This window comes from Macaca mulatta, chromosome 6 (genome assembly GCF_049350105.2).
Source record: "Macaca mulatta isolate MMU2019108-1 chromosome 6, T2T-MMU8v2.0, whole genome shotgun sequence".
Classification (NCBI taxonomy): domain Eukaryota; kingdom Metazoa; phylum Chordata; class Mammalia; order Primates; family Cercopithecidae; genus Macaca; species Macaca mulatta.
The window spans coordinates 20,867,899-20,888,662 of NC_133411.1; the positions used below are offsets into that span (position 1 = coordinate 20,867,899).

The window sequence follows — 20,764 nt, forward strand, 5'->3', positions numbered from 1 at the left end:
CACACGATCTCAGCCTTTTGAGACCTTAAGCCCACCTGAATTTCTGACCTACAGAAATCTTATTATTATCTGTTACACAACAATAGAAAACTAATTCAAATTACCAAACAGCTGTATTATAGATTGCATAGAGGGAAGGTGGTGTTACCCCCTGCAGAAACGTTCTGCAGGTCTTTACTTGGAAAGTACTTTTCCCCAAAAACTGTGATATATGATGAGAATACAACACTTTCTAGGTCTCTGACCATAGACAATATCTTGAATTTATCATCCTCATAATGTTATCTTTACAATTCCAAAAGTTAATTTCTTTCACAATATGAATTTCAAAAATAAATAACAAAATAAAACTTACTGAGTTAAAATAACCTGACCAATGATTGGGCTCAGCAAACATCAGCTTCCCTAAAGGGTCATATTAGAATAAGTACAGATTTAGGAACTGGAATATTTATATTGGTATCTTGTATGACCCTGAAACAAGGCCTGCTCACAAGAAGGAAGAAGCACTGTTTTCCCCTTGCCCTCATTCCTTCCTAGATACTGCTGCAATGCCTCACCTGCCCAGAGGAGGCACCTTTCTCTTGTTGACATAAACCCCTAGGTAGGCTAAAAAAAATACTTACAAACATTCACTACTGAATGTCACTTCACAAAACAACTGGCTCTTCAGAACCTGTACATTAAGACGATTTTTAAAAATACAACTTGAAAAAGTATCAGCTACCCTTCCAAAACAGAATATATCAGAAAATACTTGGGTAACGTGGCTGATGTTGAGATTAAGGTTGACAAACAATTGTACCTGGCAATGTTCCTGATGACATTAACAGGCAATTAAGCCAAGTAATCAGTGCATGCATTTCATTTCTAAATACAGTCTCCCAACATGGCTATAAAATCTTTACTAGTGCTCTTTCTTTCTATACACCTATTTATGATTAGAATTAAATTATATTTTAGTAATGCTCATTGAGGTGTTCTCCAAGGTTGTTTTATTACCATCTAAAAACTCAGAAAATTACAATTTTGTTCTGCTTTACTTAGTAGATATAGATCAACTCAAACTCCATATAAAGTATTGCACATAATAAAAATATACCTATATTTTACCAAGTAAATATATAATCAGGATGTTACTTAGTAAAAACAGGCATTTATTTTGGTGATGATTGCAAATAACATAATTTTTATGAATGCATGAACTCATATATATTCATAAATTACATTCTACTTAATGCAAATATTATTTGGAGTGAGGTAGCGAATAAAAATGAATCTAAAGCATGGCTTCTGATTGAAATGCTTCTGGAGTTGATTCTCTTTTCTGAAGAAGTAGCTCAACACCCTTGTATTAGTCTGTTCTCATGCTGCTAATAAAGACATATCTGAAGCTGGGGAGGCCTCACAGTCATGGCGGAAGGCAAATGAGAAGCAAAGTCACATCTTACGTGGCAGCAGGCAAGAGAAAGTGTGTGCAGAACACCCCTTTATAAAACTATCAGATTTCATGAGACTTATTCACTATGATGAGAACAGCATGGAAAAGATGAGCTCCATGATTCGATTACCTGCCACCTGCTCCCTCCCACAACATGTGGAAATTACAGGAGCTATAATTAAAGATGAGATTTGTGTGGGGACACAGCCAAAGCATATTATTCCACTCCTGGTCCCTCCCACAACTCATGTCATCACATTTCAAAACCAATCATGTCTTCCCAATGATCCTCCAAAGTCTTAACTTATTTCAGCATTAACTCAAAAGTTCACAGTCCAAAGTCTCATCTGAGACAAGGCAAGTCCCTTCTGCTTATGAGCCTGGAAAATCAAAAGCAAATTAGTGACTTCCTAGACACAATGGGGATCCAGGCATTAAGTAAGTAAATATAGCCACTCCAAATGGGAAAAATTGGTCAAAATGAAGGGGCTACAGGCCCCATGCAAGTCTGAAATCCAGCGGGGCAGTCAAGTCTTAAAGTTCCAAAATTATGTCCTTTGACTCCATGTCTCACATCCAGATCATGCTGATGCAAAAGGTGGGCTCCCATGGGCTTGGGCAGGTCCAACCCTGTGGCTTTGCAGGGTACAAGACCCCTCCCAGCTGTTTTAAGGGCTAGCATTGAGTGTCTGTGGCTTTTTAAGGTGCGCAGTGCAACCTGTCAGAGGATTTACCATTCTGGGGTCTGGAGGGCGTTGGCCATCTTCTCATAGCTCCACTAGACAGTGCCCCAGTGGAAATTCTGTGTGGGGACTTGCACCCTACATTTCCCTTCTGTACTGCCTTGGCAGAGGTTCTCCATGAGGACCCATCCCAGCAGCAAACTTCTGTCTGGATGTCTAATGGTTTCCATATATTCTCTGAAATCTAGGAGGAGGTTCCCAAACCTCAGTTCTTGACTTCTATGTACCCTCAGGCTCAACACCATGTGCAAGATGCCAAGGCTTAGGGCTTGCACCCTATGAAGTCACTGCCCAAGCTATACCTTGGCCCTTTTTGTGCCACAGCTGGTGCGACTGGGATGCAGGGCACCAAGTACCTAGGCTACACACAGCAGGGGGCCCTGACCCAGCCCGTGCAAGTCTCTGGGTCTGTGATGGGAGGGTCAGCTGTGAAGATCTTTGACATGCCTTGGAGACATTTTCCCCATTGTCTAGGTTTTTAACATTTGGCTCCTTGTTACTTATGCAAATTTCTGCAGTAGGCTTGAATTTCTCCCAAGTAAATGGTTTTTCTTTTCTATCTCATCATCAAGCTGTAAATTTTCCAAACTTTTATGCTCTGCTTCCTCTTGAACTCTTTGTCGCTTAGAGATTTCTTCCACCAGATACCTCAAATCATCTCTGTCCAGTTCAAAGTTCCACAGATTTCTAGGGCAGAGGCAAAAAGCTGCTAGTCTCTATTAAAGCACATTAAGAATCACCTTTGCTCCAATTCCCAAAAAGTTCCTTATCTCCATCTGAGATCACAACAGCCTGAACTTTATTGTTTATATTACTATAAGCATTTTGGTCAAAGCCATTCAACAAGTTTTTAGGAGGTTCCAAACTTTCCTACATCTTCCTGTCTTCCGAGCACTCTCAGTATCTAGGAAGTTCCAAATTTTCCCACTTTTTAAAATCTTCTTCTGAGCCCTCCAAACTGTTTCAACCTCTGACTGTTACCCGATTCCAAAGTCACTTCCACATTTTCAAGTATCTTTGCAGCACTACCACACTCTATTGGTATCAATTTACTGTATTAGTCTGTTTTCACACTACTGATAAAGACATACCTGAGACTGGGTAATTTATAAAGGAAAAAGGTTTAATGCACTTAGTTTCACATGGCTAGGAAGGCCTCACAATCATGAAAGAAGGCAAAGGAGAAGCAAAGTCACATATTACATGGTGGCAGGCAAGAGACAGAGTGTGCAGGGGAACTCCCCTTCATAATGCCATCAGATCTCCTGAGATTTATTCACTATCATGAGAACAGCATGGGAAAGACCAGCCCCCATGATTCAATTACCTCTCACTGGGTCCCTCCGATGACATGTGGGAATTGTGTGAGCTACATCTCAAGATGAGACATGGGTGAGGACACAATCAAACCATTTCAGCCCTCATAATTTTTTTCTTGGATATATTTTTCCCATTCATCCCTTTATTTCTTAACTAATTTTTAATGAGTCCTTATTATTTAATCACCATTTAATTTGTTCTTATGTTACTAAGGATCCACGATTGCTAACATCTGGCTATTTTGAAGACGAAAATAACCAGAAGTGATTGCAATTGAACTCACTCATGGATTCTTTAGAGCACCCCTTTAAAATGAATTAGTGAAAAGTTACTTTTACAGAGATACTATGTTGAAAAACCAATCCAAATGAAAGTCACTTGAGCTAATTTTGTAGACACCAAAATCCAAGTAGAATAAAAAACACTGAAATAGCCTCATGATTGCTATATAATTAAGGGCAATAGAAGTATGCATAAACTACAGTGCAATACCACCTCACACCACTAGAATGGCTATAATAAAAAGACAGATAGGAATATATGTTGGTAGAAATATGAAGAAATTGGAATATTGCTGTCAGAAATGTAAAACAGTGCATCCACTCTGGAAGAAAATCTGCCAGTTCATCAAATGGCTACACATAGAATTATCATATGAGTTACCCGCAATTTCACTCCTAGGCATATACTCAAGAGAAACGGAAACATTTCCACTACTTTCACACCAATGCCTACAGCAATATTATTCATATTAGGAAAAAAAATGGAAACCAGATGAATGTTTGTCAAGTAAAGAATGGATAAATATGTGATATATCAATACAATAGAATAATTTTGGCAATAAAATTTAAGTATTGATGACACATACTATAATATGGATAAACATTTAACACACCAATGCTCAATGACAGGAACCTGTCACAAAGGACTACCTATTACATGATTCTTTTATATAACAAAGCAATAGCAGGCAAATTTATACAGACAGAAAGTAAATTAATGGCTTCCTGAATTAAGGTGAGGCAGTGTGGGGGATTATGACTAAGTAATGCAGAATTTTTGTTTTTTTTGGAGTAATAAAAATGTTTTGAAATTGGTTGTGGTGCTGGATGTACAACTCTGTGAATATTCTAGAAACCATTGAGCTATACACTTTAAAATGGTACATTTTATGCTATATGAATGATATATCAATGAAGCTGTTACAATTTTTAATGTTTTAGATCCTCCGAAAGAAAAACAGAACGTGATTTTACTTTATATGGCACTATTTTCAAATGTGAAGTATTCTTAAACTCTAATATATTAATGGTTTTTCATGAACACATCAAAACATTTCCTAAATATATATATATATAAACTCTTCATCACTTTTAAAGTGAGGATAATTCGTACCTTTGGTCTACTTATGAATATGTTAAAAAACTTTATTGTTATGAAGATGGCTTCATTTTCTTAGAATTATATTCTAATTTCATTTCACACAGTCATATCTACCTTTATGATCCCAGCAGTATTATGGATATGTATTTTTGTATGTTGTTTCCTGAGCTTAGGTGTTTATCACAATGGAATATTCTGGGTGGAGGTAGAACAAGAGTTACCCTCAGCTTTAGATCATGTACTTGAAGAGAGCCTAGATCTGGCTGTTGAAATTCCAAGAATTATTCTTTTACTGTAAGTTCTATAAGTGTTTTTGAAACTTGAGCAGAGGTGTTACATTGACAAAATAATCCATGTGCAATTATATATTTTTATTTCTTTCTTTTTCCCTAAACTACCACACATATGAGGTACCCTTCTTCCAAAGACTTGATAGGTTAAGTACGGCAAAAGCAAATGAAAAAGCAAGTCTCCCAATTAGAAGGAGAACCAAATGCCCTTGACTCAAGGATAAGGCATAAGTGTTCTGTGACGCCAATTTTCCATCACCGTGTCAGAATTACAGTAAGGAGGAATGTACAAGACTTATTCATGCTATCTGATAAGGATAAATTATATCTAATATACTTCGCTTATTCTCTGATAATAAATTATATCTAATACATTCCGCTTACTCTCTTAGATCCTGATATCAAAAATAAAGATATTTCAGTATAAGTCTTCTTGTACCAGTGACATCTTTTACTATGATATATGAAGTAGTTTACCATTTTCTGAAGCAGTGACTGTGATGTTGTACCATGGAGTTTCTTCTCTGTCAAGAACCTTTGTAGTCTTAATGGTTCCAGTATTGGCATCAATGTTGAAAAATCTGTCATCTTCAGCATTGTAGTTGATGAAGTATCTAGAGAAAAAAAAAGAGAATTTTTTATTTGATGTTATAATGAAGAAAATACAACTGAACCAAGAGAAGCATTATATTTAAATACATTAAAATGTTCAATATTTGATTACATGGCAGTTTTATATTTTTATAGAACTTACATCAATTATTTTTATCTGTCAGTCTTTAATTCTAAGTTCAATTACTAATTCAAAGAATAATTTTGTTAGGTCTTACCAAGTTCCATGAATAAAAGTAGATAGTAGAAACACAGGGATTAATAATGGAGAGACCAAAAGAACTTACCTCTTAGAAACCTATGTTTAATTAAAAAAAAAAAAAAAAAAAACTACAATAAGATTTCTTGTTGCTATTATCCAAAAAAAAAAAAAAAAAAAAATTAGAATCCTTGAAGTCAGAGATAAATTAGGAATTTATCTTGAAATTTCATTGTAGCTAAGGTTTAAAGATAAATATAAAATGAAAAACAAAACATTTATATTTATTAACATTGTACCTCCATCACAGTTCAACTAAACCTTTGTTCGATCAAAGAATGAGATAAAAAATAAAGATAGGTTGAATTATAGGCCACAAATTATTTTTCCTCTTCAATTCATGTAATCTTGCAGGATTCTCTCATATTGGGTTAGATTTCAGCTTACTTTTGTAATCAAATGAGCTGAAAGTGATCTTGTCTGTCTTCTTTCTGGGCCTAGGTTTCATGAGACTTTGTATGTTTCCTTGTATGCTATGCCACTGCCACAAGAAAAGCATGCTTGGGCTAATTAACTTGTCCTAGCAGGAGGAATTAAGGTAAGACCTTAATTGGGGCAAAGTTGTCCCAATTAAGGCTCCCAACCTAGAGTAGATCAACCTAGTAAATGTGCAGATGCATGATTGAGTGCCCCAGAGATAAACAGAACTGACATCAAAAGCTAGCCTAATTCAGCTAGCCCTCAGCTAACCCATCGACACATACGGTATAGTCAGACATAGCTTTTTTTAAGACCCCTGGGTTTTGCAGTTATGTGTTATTTAGCAACAGCTGATTGACATATCTATGAATAAATACTATTAAACAATTATCATATGCTCTAGAAAAGCTTCAGACTATTTCTACAACTATTTAAGGAGAGAAATATTCTCTTTTCTCCTAAAGCCTCTAATGCTTATTTCTCTTTTAAAATCTAAGCTTAAGTAATATTTTATCTGGACCTGAAAGATGAAATGGACTAATTATGTGAAAAGTGCTAGGGAAGAACATAGGAAATGGAGAAAACCAAGATGCAAAGATCCAAATTAAATAAAAAGTTTGAATTGGTTAGAAAACAAATCTATGTAAATGTGGCTATGCAAACTGAAAACGTGAATGTCCAAGAGTTAGGACAAGGTAGGACAAGGCAAAGAGTTTTTACTCTTTTGTGAAAGCAATGGGAAGAATGTCAAATTCAAAAAAATAAAAAGATTAATTCATGTTCTGAAAAATAACAGTGGCTACTTTTTATCATAGATTGTAGAAACTTGAAAACAATTTATAAACAAATTCTTTGTCAACTTGGACAAAGATGGAAAGATACAAGATAATGGAAAGAAGTGTATAACATATTGCTATATATGAAATGCAATTCGTAGACTTTTTGTTGAAGTGGCATTAGTACAGCAATTAAATCACAGGTAATTCATTTGCATGTGTGTGTTTGACCTACTATTTAATTGATAGGCCCCTTTACTGAGGTGGATAAAAAGAGTTAGGGAATGGTAATTTGGGAAAAATGAATGATTACGTCTTTAATGCCCATTAGATACCCACGTGGAATAAAAAGCAAAAGTCAAATATGGGTATGGAGTTCAATTGTCCTTTCTAAACAGGAAATATAAGTTTGAGATGACATAGGAGCATAAAGGTAAGGTAATGGGAATGGTATCATCTCATCTGGAACAGAATTGTAAGAGAAAAGAAATAAAAGATTGAGCACTAAAGTATACAACCTACTGAGTATAGAGCAGGCCAATATCTGTTCAGAGATGGTGGCAGCCAAAGGAGAGAGGGGAAAACTGGGAGGGGGAGTGATGTGCAGCCAAGAAATGTCTTACCAGGAAGGAAGGAGCTAACAACTGGGGTGTAGTCTGTTAGGAGATTGATTGAGGTTAGTGAGGGTTAATTGGATTTGGCAAGATAGACAGTATTATTAATAGTTAACTTGTCAAGAATAACATCAGAAAAAATATCAAAGGATTGGAGATTTATTGCAGTGGCTTCAAGAGAAGATACAAAGACCATGAGTCAAGACAATGGATCGATATCTTTTCCTGAATGAACAGCAGAAAAAAAAAAAAAAAAGCATTTTATGTCATCAGAAAAGTGGGTTCAACAAATTATTTTCTTTTATATGGGAAATAAGAAGCATTATCTTCGCTGAAAGAAATGATGCTTTTGAAAAAGCGGACTATCAAAAATGGTAAAACTCATGAGAAGGTGAAAAGAATTGGATTCCAGGGCAGTTGTAGAAATTTCCCATTGAAAGTAATAGGGATGCTTCTTCCATTTTAGTATGAGTAAAAGAAGAAAAGCTGGGTAGAAATATAGGATAGGTGTGGTGATGTAAATATTGCAAAATTCATCAGACTTTCTAGAACAGAGAGTAAGTGGAATTGCAGTACAACCCCATGCCTCTCATAGGCATAAGGTGTTAGAAGGGTATGCAGAGCATATTGCTAAGGTGTGAAATCTTCTAACCTCCTGTGGATAGGCATGAACACACATGGCAGAGGATATTAATAGCAGCATGGAGAATGAAACTACACAGCAAGGAGTATGCCAAGAAATCTAACTTATCAGTAAAAAACACATAAAAAGAGACAGATTGTATCACTTGTGTGATCAAAACAAGGAGGTGACCACTGTACATTGAATGTTCTAACACTGAATGTTCTAATAATAAGTACATGTTAATTGAAAAAAGTTTAACATAAAAAAGAAATTTAAACAAGCAAAGGTACAATTTTAAAGTAAATCTTATTCTGAGACACAAAAACAAGATGCTACATAATAGTGGGAAATCTACATGTCACTGGACTTCTCAAAGCATAAAGCAACGCTACAGTAAAACCATTGCACCTTCTTTGAATTGAGTCTATACTAGAAAAAAAAAAAAAAAAAAAAAACAACCCCAAAAAACAAAAAAAAACCCACCCTTCTTATAATATCTCTTTCCCAGAGGATAAATGCTGAGGATGAGGGCTGAACTGGTTAGGAAATGACAGATGTCTTTTCACGTGGAAAGGACAACATCCTTTAAAATGTAATCAGTAGGCTTTCTGGCTATTTTATTATCTAATGTTAACCTGTCTTTAAGAAATTGTCCATTTTTGGTTACTGTAAGAAAATCAGCTTCTGTATCTGAAATTTGGAGGACTCAAATTTGGAACTTATTATTCAGCTTCAAAGTTTCCTGCAGCAACTATCAGAAAAGCTCAGATTATATTGCTATAGATCCCTATGAAATATGGCAGAGCATGTCTCGTTTTAGAAATTCGATCACCTTAGGACTGTCAGTCTGGAAGAAAATAGGTTTTGTTTTGTTTTGTTTTCCAAAATATATGTATTCTTTTTGCCAGCGCAATCTCCTCTTTTTTAGCCACTTCACACTGGGCTTTCTAACATAAGTGCTAATATCAGTGGCTTAATATTTTTAGAGTTAAACGTATTTTAATTTATGTAGGTTTAAATTAAGTTTATATATTAGAAAAATGGTAAGCATAATGCTAGGCACGCATCTTTAGACTCATGTTATTTGCTTCCGAGTTTCCTAAGCTATCTAGCTCTCTAGGGAAATCAGTATCCTAAGGGCTAGATTTTGGGCGATGCTTGGATCCAAAGAGTCTTATTCATGAAGCTGCAATTGAATTTTGACTCAAGTAGAACTAAATAGTTCTGCCTAACCACCTTTGGCTTTCTGCCCAGACGTGGAAATAAAAACTCAGAAGTAAGTAAAGTGGAAATGTGAGAAAAGAGAAACTATTCAAGACTATTTTGAAGATTAAATGTAGAATCATTCTATTTAGAATTAAGAAGTGACATGGGTCCATAAAACCGTTAATCAAACGATTAAAAAGAGATGAGAATATTCTCAGTAAATTATTTTTCAAATAATGTTATAATAAAATCTGTTTCATAAGCCCTCAGAAAGTTAAAAAAACTTAATACTTTATGAATGTATATATCAATATTTAGATTTTTTTACAAATAATTAATTTGACATTTTCAGGAGTATTTAGAAAATACAAAATCAAGTAACCATTTGCCTAGGAGACATAGGTCCTAAAAGAGGACTAATCATAAAACCCGTGGAATTGGGGTTTTAAATTAAAAAAAAAAAAAATTCTAGGTTACAGCTATCAAAAATGAACCAGAATAAATTGAGGTTAGAAGATTTATAGCCATATAAGACATTTTAAACAGTTTCTTCAAATTCTGATTTGGCCCTTAATATAAACCTTTGAGTACTGGTATATGTGTGAGGTAGAGAGGAAACACTTAAATACTTATATGAGTTATTTAACAAAGCTACCTAGTAAGAGGTAAGAAGAGCTAACATTTATGGAGCACTTGCAATATACTAGATGGGGTTCTAAGTGCTTTATAAACATTAGTTCATTAAACACTCAAAACAGCTGCATGAGGTAGGTACTATTACTAGTTCCCTTTTGCAAATGAAGAAACCAAGGCACAGAGTAATAGAGAATTTTGTACAACAATAAGGAGATAGTGCAAGAGATTAAAACACAATCTAGGTCTACTGAGTAATACTTATCAGCTTTTTTTTTTTTTCACAGTGTCCTTCTTGTTGCCCAGGCTGGAGTGCAACGGCACAATCTCCACTTCCCGGGTTTAAACGATTCTCTTGCCTTAGCCTCCCCAGTAGCTGGGATTAAAGGCATCTGCCCCCACGCCCAGCTAATTTTTGTAGTTTTGGTAGAGACGGGGTTTCACCATGTTGACCATGCCGGTCTCTAACTCCTGACCTCAGGTGATCCGCCCCCCTCGGCCTCCCAAATTGCTGGGATTACAGGTGTGAACCACCACACCAGGCCAGCTTCTTTGTTTTTAAAAGGAGAAAGTTTTAAAGGGGTGATAATATTGTTTGAATATTTTTCACTTCTGAATCTCATATTAAAAGCTAATTCCCAGTGTTGGAGGTGAGGCCTGGTGGGAGGTGACTGGATTGTGGGGGTGGATCCCTCATGAATGGTTTGGCCCCATCCACTTGGTGAGAAGTGAGTTCTCACTCAGTTCACGCAAAATCTAATTGCTTAAAAGCCTGGGACCTCCCCTTCTTACTCCTGCTCCCACTCTCACCATGTGACATGCTGGCTCCCCTCCCCCTTCTGCCAGACTGTAAGTTCTCTGAGGCCAGAAGCAGATGCTGGCACCAGGCTTCCTGCACACCCTGCAGAACCATGAGCCAATTAAAACTCTTTTCTTTATAAATGACCCAGCTTCAGGTATTTTTATAGCAACACAAGCACAAACCCCTACAATCTTGATCCATTCATTCAAAAATACTTTCATTTGAAAGAGTACACAAAAGGAATGAGAAATACATATTTAAAAAGAGAGAATATGTCCAATAGTTTACTTTGGGAAAATAAGGAAATAAAGAAAAAAGAAAGAAAAGCCAGGTGCGGTGGCTCACGCCTGTAATCCTAGCACTTTGGGAGGCCGAGGCGGGCGGATCACGAGGTCCAGACCATCCTGGCTAACACGGTGAAACCCCGTCTCTACTAAAAATACAAAAAAATGAGTCGGGCGTGGTGACGGGCACCTGTAGTCCCAGCTACTCGGGAGGCTGAGGCAGGAGAGTGGCTTGAACCCGGGAGGCGGAGCTTGCAGTGAGCCGAGATCGCGCCACTGTGTTCTAGCCTGGGCGACAGAGCGAGACTCAGTCTCAAAAAAAAAAAAAAAGAAAGAAAGAAAGAAGAAAGAAAGAACAAAGGGGGGAGGGAGGGAGGGAGGGAGGAAGGGAAGGAAGGAAGAAAAGAAGGAAGGAAGGAAAAGGAAGGAAGGGAGAGAAAGAAGAAAAGAAAGAAAAGAAAGAAAGGAAAGAAAGAAAGAAAGAGAAAGAAAGAAAAAGGGACAGAGAGAGAAAGAAGGAAGGAAGGCAAGAAAACAAGCAAGCAAGAAAGAAATGGAGGGAGGGAGGGACAGGAAACTTATTATAGTGATGGATGCCAGAGAGTTTAATGAAGAGATCAGAGAATAAAATTCCAAGGAATAAAAGCGTCATGGAGGACATGGTATTTGATCAGTCTTGAAAGATGAATAACAGTTAAATAGAGATATGTGCATCAGAGATCATCCAGAGAGTATGGAATTTGATGATTTCATATGATATATTAGAGAAAAACAGAGAGAAAGAAAGATCTTAGATCTGGTTTGGAATTCCTTCAGAGGTGAGATAGCATTTTGCACACTACTGGTATTGGCTGCTAGACTAGAAAGAGAAAAGAAGAAGAAAAAAAAGCTTCATGTAGTAGACAGGAAACAAACAGTAATTTTCTCCTTCCCACACATCAGCGTTCCAGTTAGTATGACTGCCCTTATTCACGTGTTAGACTTGAGTAGTAAGCTCTCTTTTTAAAATAAAATATTCTTAGGTACAAGATGAGGACGGACTAAACTGTAGCACCTAGTATAGCAAATGAAAGAATATAATTATTCTCGTTGTAGATGAAAGGAGTACAGATATTTGATAGGGAAAGATAATCTCTGTAAAATTTTGAAGATGAGAATGCATAGATGGAAAAAAATGTCCAAAGTGTTTGGATTGTAAGAGCACAGACTTTTAAAGACACACGAAGAAGCAAGAAGAATTAGGGTGAGGGATGGGTTGCTTACCAAGGACGAATTTCCCAATGTTCGGATATCGGAAGTCGTAACCTCTTTGAAGACACTTAAAAACATCTACATTCTTTCTCTCTGTGTACAATAAGTTACAGATTCTTAGCCTTGTTTATTTAGAATGTAAAGATCAATTCCAGGAAAAATTGTTTCTAAAATAGACCCAGCAAATATGTGAAAATTATATTGAGCCGTAGTAAGATTATCAATACAGATTTGAAACCAAGCAAACCTATTAATCACAGCTGTATCACTTAGCGCTGTGATATTAAGAGATTTAGTCTCTCTGAGCTGTCTCCAATGAGCAAAATGGAGAACCATTTACATAATAATCTTCTTGTGATGATGAAGTGAAGTGATATGTGAAAATCACTTATGCTTGAGGGTTAAATGATAGGCCTTCATAGAAAACAACTATAACTTGCTTTAAGGTTTCTCAGGAAGGTAGTTTTCTCTCTCTTTCTTTCCTAGGAAGCTTCGGTCTATTTTGATAAGACAGTTCATAAATTGTAGGTACTGGTTGTTCCTTTCTCCTGTGACTGCACTATAAACACAGTGGGATATGAATAAGGGTTACTACTGAATAAAGAAGAGTCTCTGTACAAATAGCCAGAACTTCAGCCTGTTTCTGAAAATTCTCTGTCAGAAAATTAATTTTTAATTTCCTGCTTAAAGCACATAGAGCAATTTTTATTTGGAAAGTATATGACACTAAAGCTCTTTAACTTCTACCAACAATAACATAGATGTATTGCTTGGCCTCACAAGTGAATGAATAAGCCAACCAATCAATCAACAGTTATAATGGAGACTCTGATAATATTTCAGGCAACTGATAGTAGTCTTTTGCTTCTTTTGTAAATATTTTGGTAGCACTAACCATGCCAAGGAATCATGTCTTACCTATCCAGGTCACTATGTTTTCACATCTAGATAAGATATTTGTAGATTCTTAATGTCATCCTTCACATGGATTTCTAATATTATGTTTAAAATTGGTTAGGTTAATTCAAGAAACAATTTTTTTTTCTCTTTATGGTGTGTAGCTGGCTTATTCCCTCTTTCATTGAGGAATATCTAAACATTGAACAAAAAACAAATACATTTGCACCTCACATAAAACTTCATAGAACCACAGTTCTAGAAATAATTTTAAGATGTAATACAATTATTGATTATGAAAGCCCATCTTTTAGACTTCAGTTTACATCTAAGAAAAAAAAAGCAAAGCGACTACTTTGTGGTATATCTTGTTAATATCCTGTACTAATCTACAAGCATATGTGGCCAAAAGGGTTAATATGAGGGCGAAAAGGTTGAAATAGACTCAAGGGCTACTCTTATATGACAATTGTGATACATAATTCAAACTTGTGATACATAATTCAAACCCTATAACCACCACATGTTCACTATATTATGTGTGAAATAAGTATCAAAATGGTATTTCATTAAATGCTACTCTGGAAGTTGTATGATCAATGATCGATAAGATGTCTCCTAGTTATAGATCGGAGAAAGTGCAATTAAGTTACTGACAACTCAAATTTGCTCAGTATTCTTTATCAGACCTCTAATTGGACAAGACGCATGGGCAAACCTTAACTAATTTCACACTGGCAGATAAATGGACCCATTTATGCCTCACCCAGTACAGGAGATCTTGCCAAGTTTCCAATATAACTTAGAAATACTCACTATAATTTTGTATTTCTACACTGCTCTCTGTTCTATCATTCAACTTCTGCACCATTTCTTAACTCTAGTAAATGTTTTAAAGCAATGATGAAAGTAAAAAGAAAATGCAGTATATTGAAATGAGATGAAAAATGATTATTTAAATTAGTACTTTAGAGACCAACAAACAGAGACGTTATGAACATAGTAAAAATTCAATCTCAATAATGATTACCTTTACTCAAATATTTCCTTCCACAGAAACTGCTTTAAATAAACTATGCAGGTCATCATTTGGCACTCAGCTTCCCTTTGATTATGTAGGTATATATTTGTGATAATTATTAAAGTGCATAAGAAATGTTATTTTTCATTTCAATAACAACTGTTCAGTCCTCGGTGGCACTTATTTTCATTATATTCTGTCCATTTCACCACAATAAATTAATTTAAAACTTATGTAACAGAAATCTATTTTTACAGTGACCTACTTAGAGAAATATAATCTGGTTTAAAGTATAGAAGACCTCTTTCAGTTGTCACTTTGCAAACACTTGCAGGTACAAGACATGAATGGTAAAGCAAATTTATTTAAGGTTTTGTCACCCAAGTAGTTTTGTAAGTTTTATTGAGAATAATCAATAGTTGGGATAAAGTTTAATCAGAACATGACTCATTACAGCCTTCGCCTCCTGGGCTCAAGCGATCCTCCCACCTCAGCCTCTGAAGTAGCTGGGACTACAGGTGTGTATGCAACCCCAATTTTTGTATTTGTTTGTAGAGACAGTGTTTTGTCATGTTGCCCAGGCTGGTATTGAACTCCTGAGCTCAAATGATCCTCTCGCCTCTACCTTCCAAAGTGCTAGAATTACAGGTGTGAGCCACTGTGCCGAACCTTGGACTCACCTTTAGCTTCACAAAAAGTCACACACCTGAAGTATAGCTTAAAATTATGATTCTCTTTGTTAACATTGGGAATGCAATTTAATACACAAGCCATGCTTTGAGAAAATAATCCTTCTGAAAAATGAAGGTATGATTTCTCACATAAAGTGAGTATTGTGCTTACATGCTTAATAAGCTGGGTAGCACACATAGCACATGGATATTTGGGGGTACTTTTTAACCTCTTGAATCAAAACTTCCATCCAATGAAACAAAATTAAGCTAAACCTCTGCAGAGGCAATTATAATGTTTCTTCCTGGTATTTATGCCTCTAAGTAAGTGAGATACCAGAAATTCCATTAATCCTGAGTTCTAGAAATGCTACAAAACCTTATTCGAATTTTTTGTTCATGACTAGCCTGATTAACATGGCCAAACTGTCTCTACTAAAAATCCAAAAATCAGCCAAGAGTAGTGGTACATGCCTGTAATCCCAGATACATCGGAGACTAAGGCAGGAGAATCCCTTGAACTTGGGAGGTGGTGGTTGCCCACAGCCAAGATCATGCCACTGCACTCCAGGCTGGACAACAAGAGTGTAACTCCATCAAAAAAAAAAAAAAAAAAAAAAGAGAATATTTTGTCTTTTTGTAAAACTCACATGAAATACATAAGCTATTTGGATGTCATTCTCCTGTTAGCAGATCTATAGAGTATCACTAAGCTAGGGCTAAGGTACTTATTCTAATTATGCACACCCTCCCAGGACATAGGTTCCCTTCCTAGGGGTAAGCCTGATTTGATCACGTGGTGGTGACATTAGGCTGTTAGATACACTTTAACCAATAGTTGAAGATTTTTAGAGGTCTTTTATATCTTTAATGAAACATGAAAAAGTGACCACATTCTTGTCCAGTCTCAATGATTATTTAATTATTTCATTAGTTTAGGCTTCAGGTAGAATCTAAGGGGGGAAATAAGCTACTTCGTGGTATGTCTAGTTAATACTTTGGATCAATCAACCAGCACATGTGGCCAAAAAGATTACTATAATGGAGGAAATGTTCAAATAGATCCAAAATCTACTCTAATATAATAACTGTGACACATCATTATAACACTCTTATCATTGTATATTCACTTTATCCTGTGTGAAATAAGCATCAAAATGGTATTTATATCAAATGCTATTTCAGAAGTTATATGACAAGAGCCAGGAGAAATGGCGAAGAGGAGGCAGGACAAACTGGCAGCTCCCACACGGACTGACAGAGCAGTGTGTGGACCCACATTGTGAACTTTTGCTCCAAGAACTACAACAGGAACAAACCAGGAAAGCCAAGAGAGTCTACAGACCCTTTGAAAGAAGTGGACTGCAGCTGCAGGCTCCCTGGGATAGCTGAAGAATTGTGAGTCAGCTTGCTTTCTCAGCTGGGAGGCTTGTAGCCTGGGGCAAGTTCTTAGCTTTAATCACCAGCTGCCGGGAAATAAACTTGGTGCTGTTGGGTGGGACCCTATGGGAATGAGACCAGCTGTTTGGGCTACGGGCTGCATGGGATCAAGGTGAGGCCTGTACTGCTGGCTTTTCCCCACTTTCTGGGTGACCTGTGTGATGCAGCAGAGAAAGCCATAATCCCCCTGGGAACATAATTCCATTGGCCTGGGAACCACACTCCCATCCTCCATAGCAGCCACAGCAAGACCTGCCAAGAGTCTGAGCTCAGAAAAGCCTAACCCTGCCCCCACCTGATGGCCTTTCTCTACCCACCCTGGTACCCCAGGACAAAGTATATAATCTCTTGGGAGCGGTATGGCTCTGTGGACTGCTTGATCCTCCCTATACAACTGCAGCTGATATGCTCTTGAAAGCACCACCTTCTGGCTGGAGGCCAACCAACACAAAACCAGCACACTTAACAAAAATACAATGAAGGTTCCTCACAGAGTCTACTTCACTCCCTTGCTACCTATAATGGAGTAGGTGCTGGCATCCACAGCTGAGAGACCTGAAGATGGGTCACATCATAGGACATTTTGCAAACACTCCATAGTATCAGCCCAGTGCCTGGTAGCTCCATTGGGTGGCTAGATCCAGAGGGGTGATAATATTCACTGAAGTTTGGTTCTCAGGTAGCCCCGTCCCTAGAGGAAAGGGAAGAACACCACATCAAGGAAACACCCTGTGGAACAAAAGAATCTGAACAGCAGCCCTGAGTCCCACATATTTCCTTTGATATAGTCTATCCAAATGAGAAGGGACCAGAAAAACAATTCTGATAACATGACAAAACAAGGTTCTTTAACACCCCAAAAAGCTCTCACTAGCTTACCAGCAATGGATCCAAACCAAGACTAAATTTCTGAATTGCCAGAAAGAGAATTCAGAAGGTTGATTATTAAGCCAATCAAGGAAGCACTAGAGAAAAGTGAGGAAGTTCAACTTAAAGAAATCCAAAAAAATTATACAAGTTATGAATGAAAAAATCTCCACTGAAATAGATAGCATAAGTAAAAAAGAAATCACCACTTCTGGAAATCAAGGACATACTTAGAGAAATGCAAAATGCACTGGAAAGTCTCAGTAACAGAATCAAACAAGTAGAAGAAGAAAACTATAGAACTTGAAGACAAGACTTTCGAATTAACCCAATTCATCAAAGAAAAAGAAAAAAAGAATTTAAAAAATGACCAAAGACTACAAGAAGTTTGGAATTATGTTAAATGAACAAACCTAAAAATAATTGGTGCTCCCAAGGAAGAAGAGAAGTCTAAAAGTTTGGAAAACACATTTTAGGGAATAATTGTAGAAAACTTCTCCGGCATTGTTAGAGATCTAGACATTCAAATACGAGAAGCTCAGAGAACACCTGGAAAATTAATCACAAAAAGATCATCTCCTAGGCACCTAGTAATAAGGTTACCTCATGTCAAGATGAAGGAAAGAATCTTAAGAAATGTGTGGAGAAGCAAACAAACAAACAAAAACACCAGGCAACCTATAAAGGAAAGCCTATCAGATTAATGGCATATTTCTCAGCAGAAATCCTACAAGATAGAAGACATTGGGGTCCTATTATTCACCTGCTTGAACAAAACAATTATCAGTCAAGAATTTTGTATCCGGCAAAACTAAGTTCCATAAATGAAGGGAAAATACAGTCTTTTTCAGATAAACAAATGCTGAGAGAATTCACCACTACCAAGCCAGCACTACAAGAACTGCTAAAACGGGAGCTAAATCTCGAAACAAGTTATCAAAATACACCAAAATAGAATCTCCTTAAAGCATAAACCTCAAAGGACCTATAAAACAATAACACAATGAAATAAACCAAGGTATTCAGGCAAAAAATAGTATAATGAATATAATAGTACCTTACATCTCAATGCTAATGCTGAATGTAAATGGCCTAAATGCTGCACTTAAAAGATACAGAATGGCAGAATGAATAAAAACTCACCGACCAAGTATATGCTGTCTTCAAGAGACTCATTTGACACAGGACTAATATACTTAAGATAAAGGGGTGGAAACAGATATTTCATGCAAATGGACACCAAAGGCAAGCAGGAGTAGCTATTCCTATATCAGACAAAATGAACTTTAAAGCAATAGCAGTTAAAAAAAAAAGATAGAAGGACTTTATGTAATGATAAAAGAACTAGTCAAACAGAAAAAAAAATCACAATTCTAAATACATATGCACGTAACACTGCAGATCCCAAATATATTAAATATAAAACAGTTGTTACTAAACCAAAGAAATGAGATAGACAGCAGCACAGCAATAGTGGGGGGACTTCTATACTCCACTGACAGCACTAGACAGGTCATGAAGACAGAAAGTCAACAAAGAAACAAGAGACTTAAACTATATCCTAGAACAAATGGACTTAACAGATCTTTAAAGAACATTCTACCCCACAACTGCAGAATATTCATTCTATTCATCAGCACATAGAACATTCTCCAAGATAGACAATATGATAGGTCACAATACAATTCTCAACAAATTTAAGTAAGTCAAAATTATATCAAGTACTCTCTCAAACCACACTGGAATAAAACTGAAAATCAACTCTAAAATGAACCCTCAAAACCATGCAAATACATGGGAATTAAATAACTTGCCTCTGAATGATCATTGAGAAAACAATGAAATAAAATTGGAAATTAAACATTTTTTGGAACTGAATGACAATAGTGACATGACCTATCAAAACCTCTGGGATACAGCAAAAGTGGTACCAAATGGAAAGTTCATAGTATTAAATGCCTACATCAAAAAGTCTGAAAGGGTACAAATAGACAATCTAAGGTAACATGTCAAGGAAGTAGAGAAACAAGAACAAACCACACCGAAACACAGCAGAGGAAAATAAATAACAAAATCAGAGCAGAACTAAATGAAACTGAAATAAAAAACATACAATACAATAGATAAATGAAACAAAAAGCTAGTTCTTTAAAAAGATAAATAAAAATGATAGACCGTTAGTGAGATTAACTAAAAAGAGAAGCAAGAAGATCCAAAAAAGCTCAGTTAGAAACAAAATGAGATATTAGAACTGATACCACGGACATACAAAAGAGCATTCTAGGCTATTATGAACAACTTTATGCACATAAAATAGAAAACCAAGAAGATGGATAAATTCCTGGAAATATACAATCCTCCTAGATTAAACAAGGAAAAATAGAAACTCTGAACAGACCAATAACAAGCAGTGAGATTGAAATGGTAATTAAAAAGTTACCAACAAAAAAAGTCCAGGACCAGTCAGATTCATGGCTGAATTCTATCAGACATTCAAGTAAGAATTGGTACCGATCCTATTGACACTATTTCACAAGATAGAGAAGGAGACAATCCTCCCTAAGTCATTCTATGAAGCCAGTATCTTTCTAATACTAAAACCAAAAGGGGACATAACAAAAAAAAGAATATTACAGACCAATACACAGACCGGGTGAACATATATGCATCAGACCCTATGAACATGATCTAGGAGGGTTGTATATTTTCAGGAAAGTATCTATCTCCTCTTGGTTTTCTAGTTGAACAAAGTTGTTCATAGAAGCCTAGAATGCTCTTTTGTATGTCTGTGGTATCAGTTGTAATATCTCCTGTTGCATTTCTAATTGAGCTTGTTTGGATCTTCTTGCTTCTCTTCTTGGTTAATCTCACTAATGTTTACCATTTTTATTTACCATTTAAAATAACTAGTTTTTGTTTCATTTTTCTATTGTATTGTGTGTTTTTTGTTTCAATTTCATTTAGTTCTGCTCAGATCTTTGTTATTTCTTTTTTTCTGCTGTACTACTGACCCTGATGAACATATATGCAAAAATCTTCAACAAAATATTGTCTAACAGAATTCAACAGTATATCAAAAAGATATTCCACCATGATCAAGTAGGTTTCATACCAGGGATGCAGGTATGGTTTAACATCCATAAGTCAATAAATGTGGTACATCACATAAACAGAATTAACAACAAAAATCACACGATTATCTCAATAG

The 20,764-nt window shown here is 36.2% G+C and overlaps 1 protein-coding gene across 21 annotated transcripts in view; it reads right to left on the bottom strand.

Annotated features, from left to right (window-relative positions):
• Positions 1–20,764, bottom strand: part of CDH18 (cadherin 18) — a 1,124,701-nt gene that overhangs the window by 68,836 nt on the left and 1,035,101 nt on the right. For all 21 annotated transcript variants that reach the window (XM_078004402.1, XM_015139758.3, XM_028849356.2 and 18 more), the window contains one exon: positions 5,656–5,792. In XM_078004402.1, the coding sequence (XP_077860528.1) occupies positions 5,656–5,792 (137 nt within the window). The remainder of the gene's footprint in view (positions 1–5,655; positions 5,793–20,764) is intronic.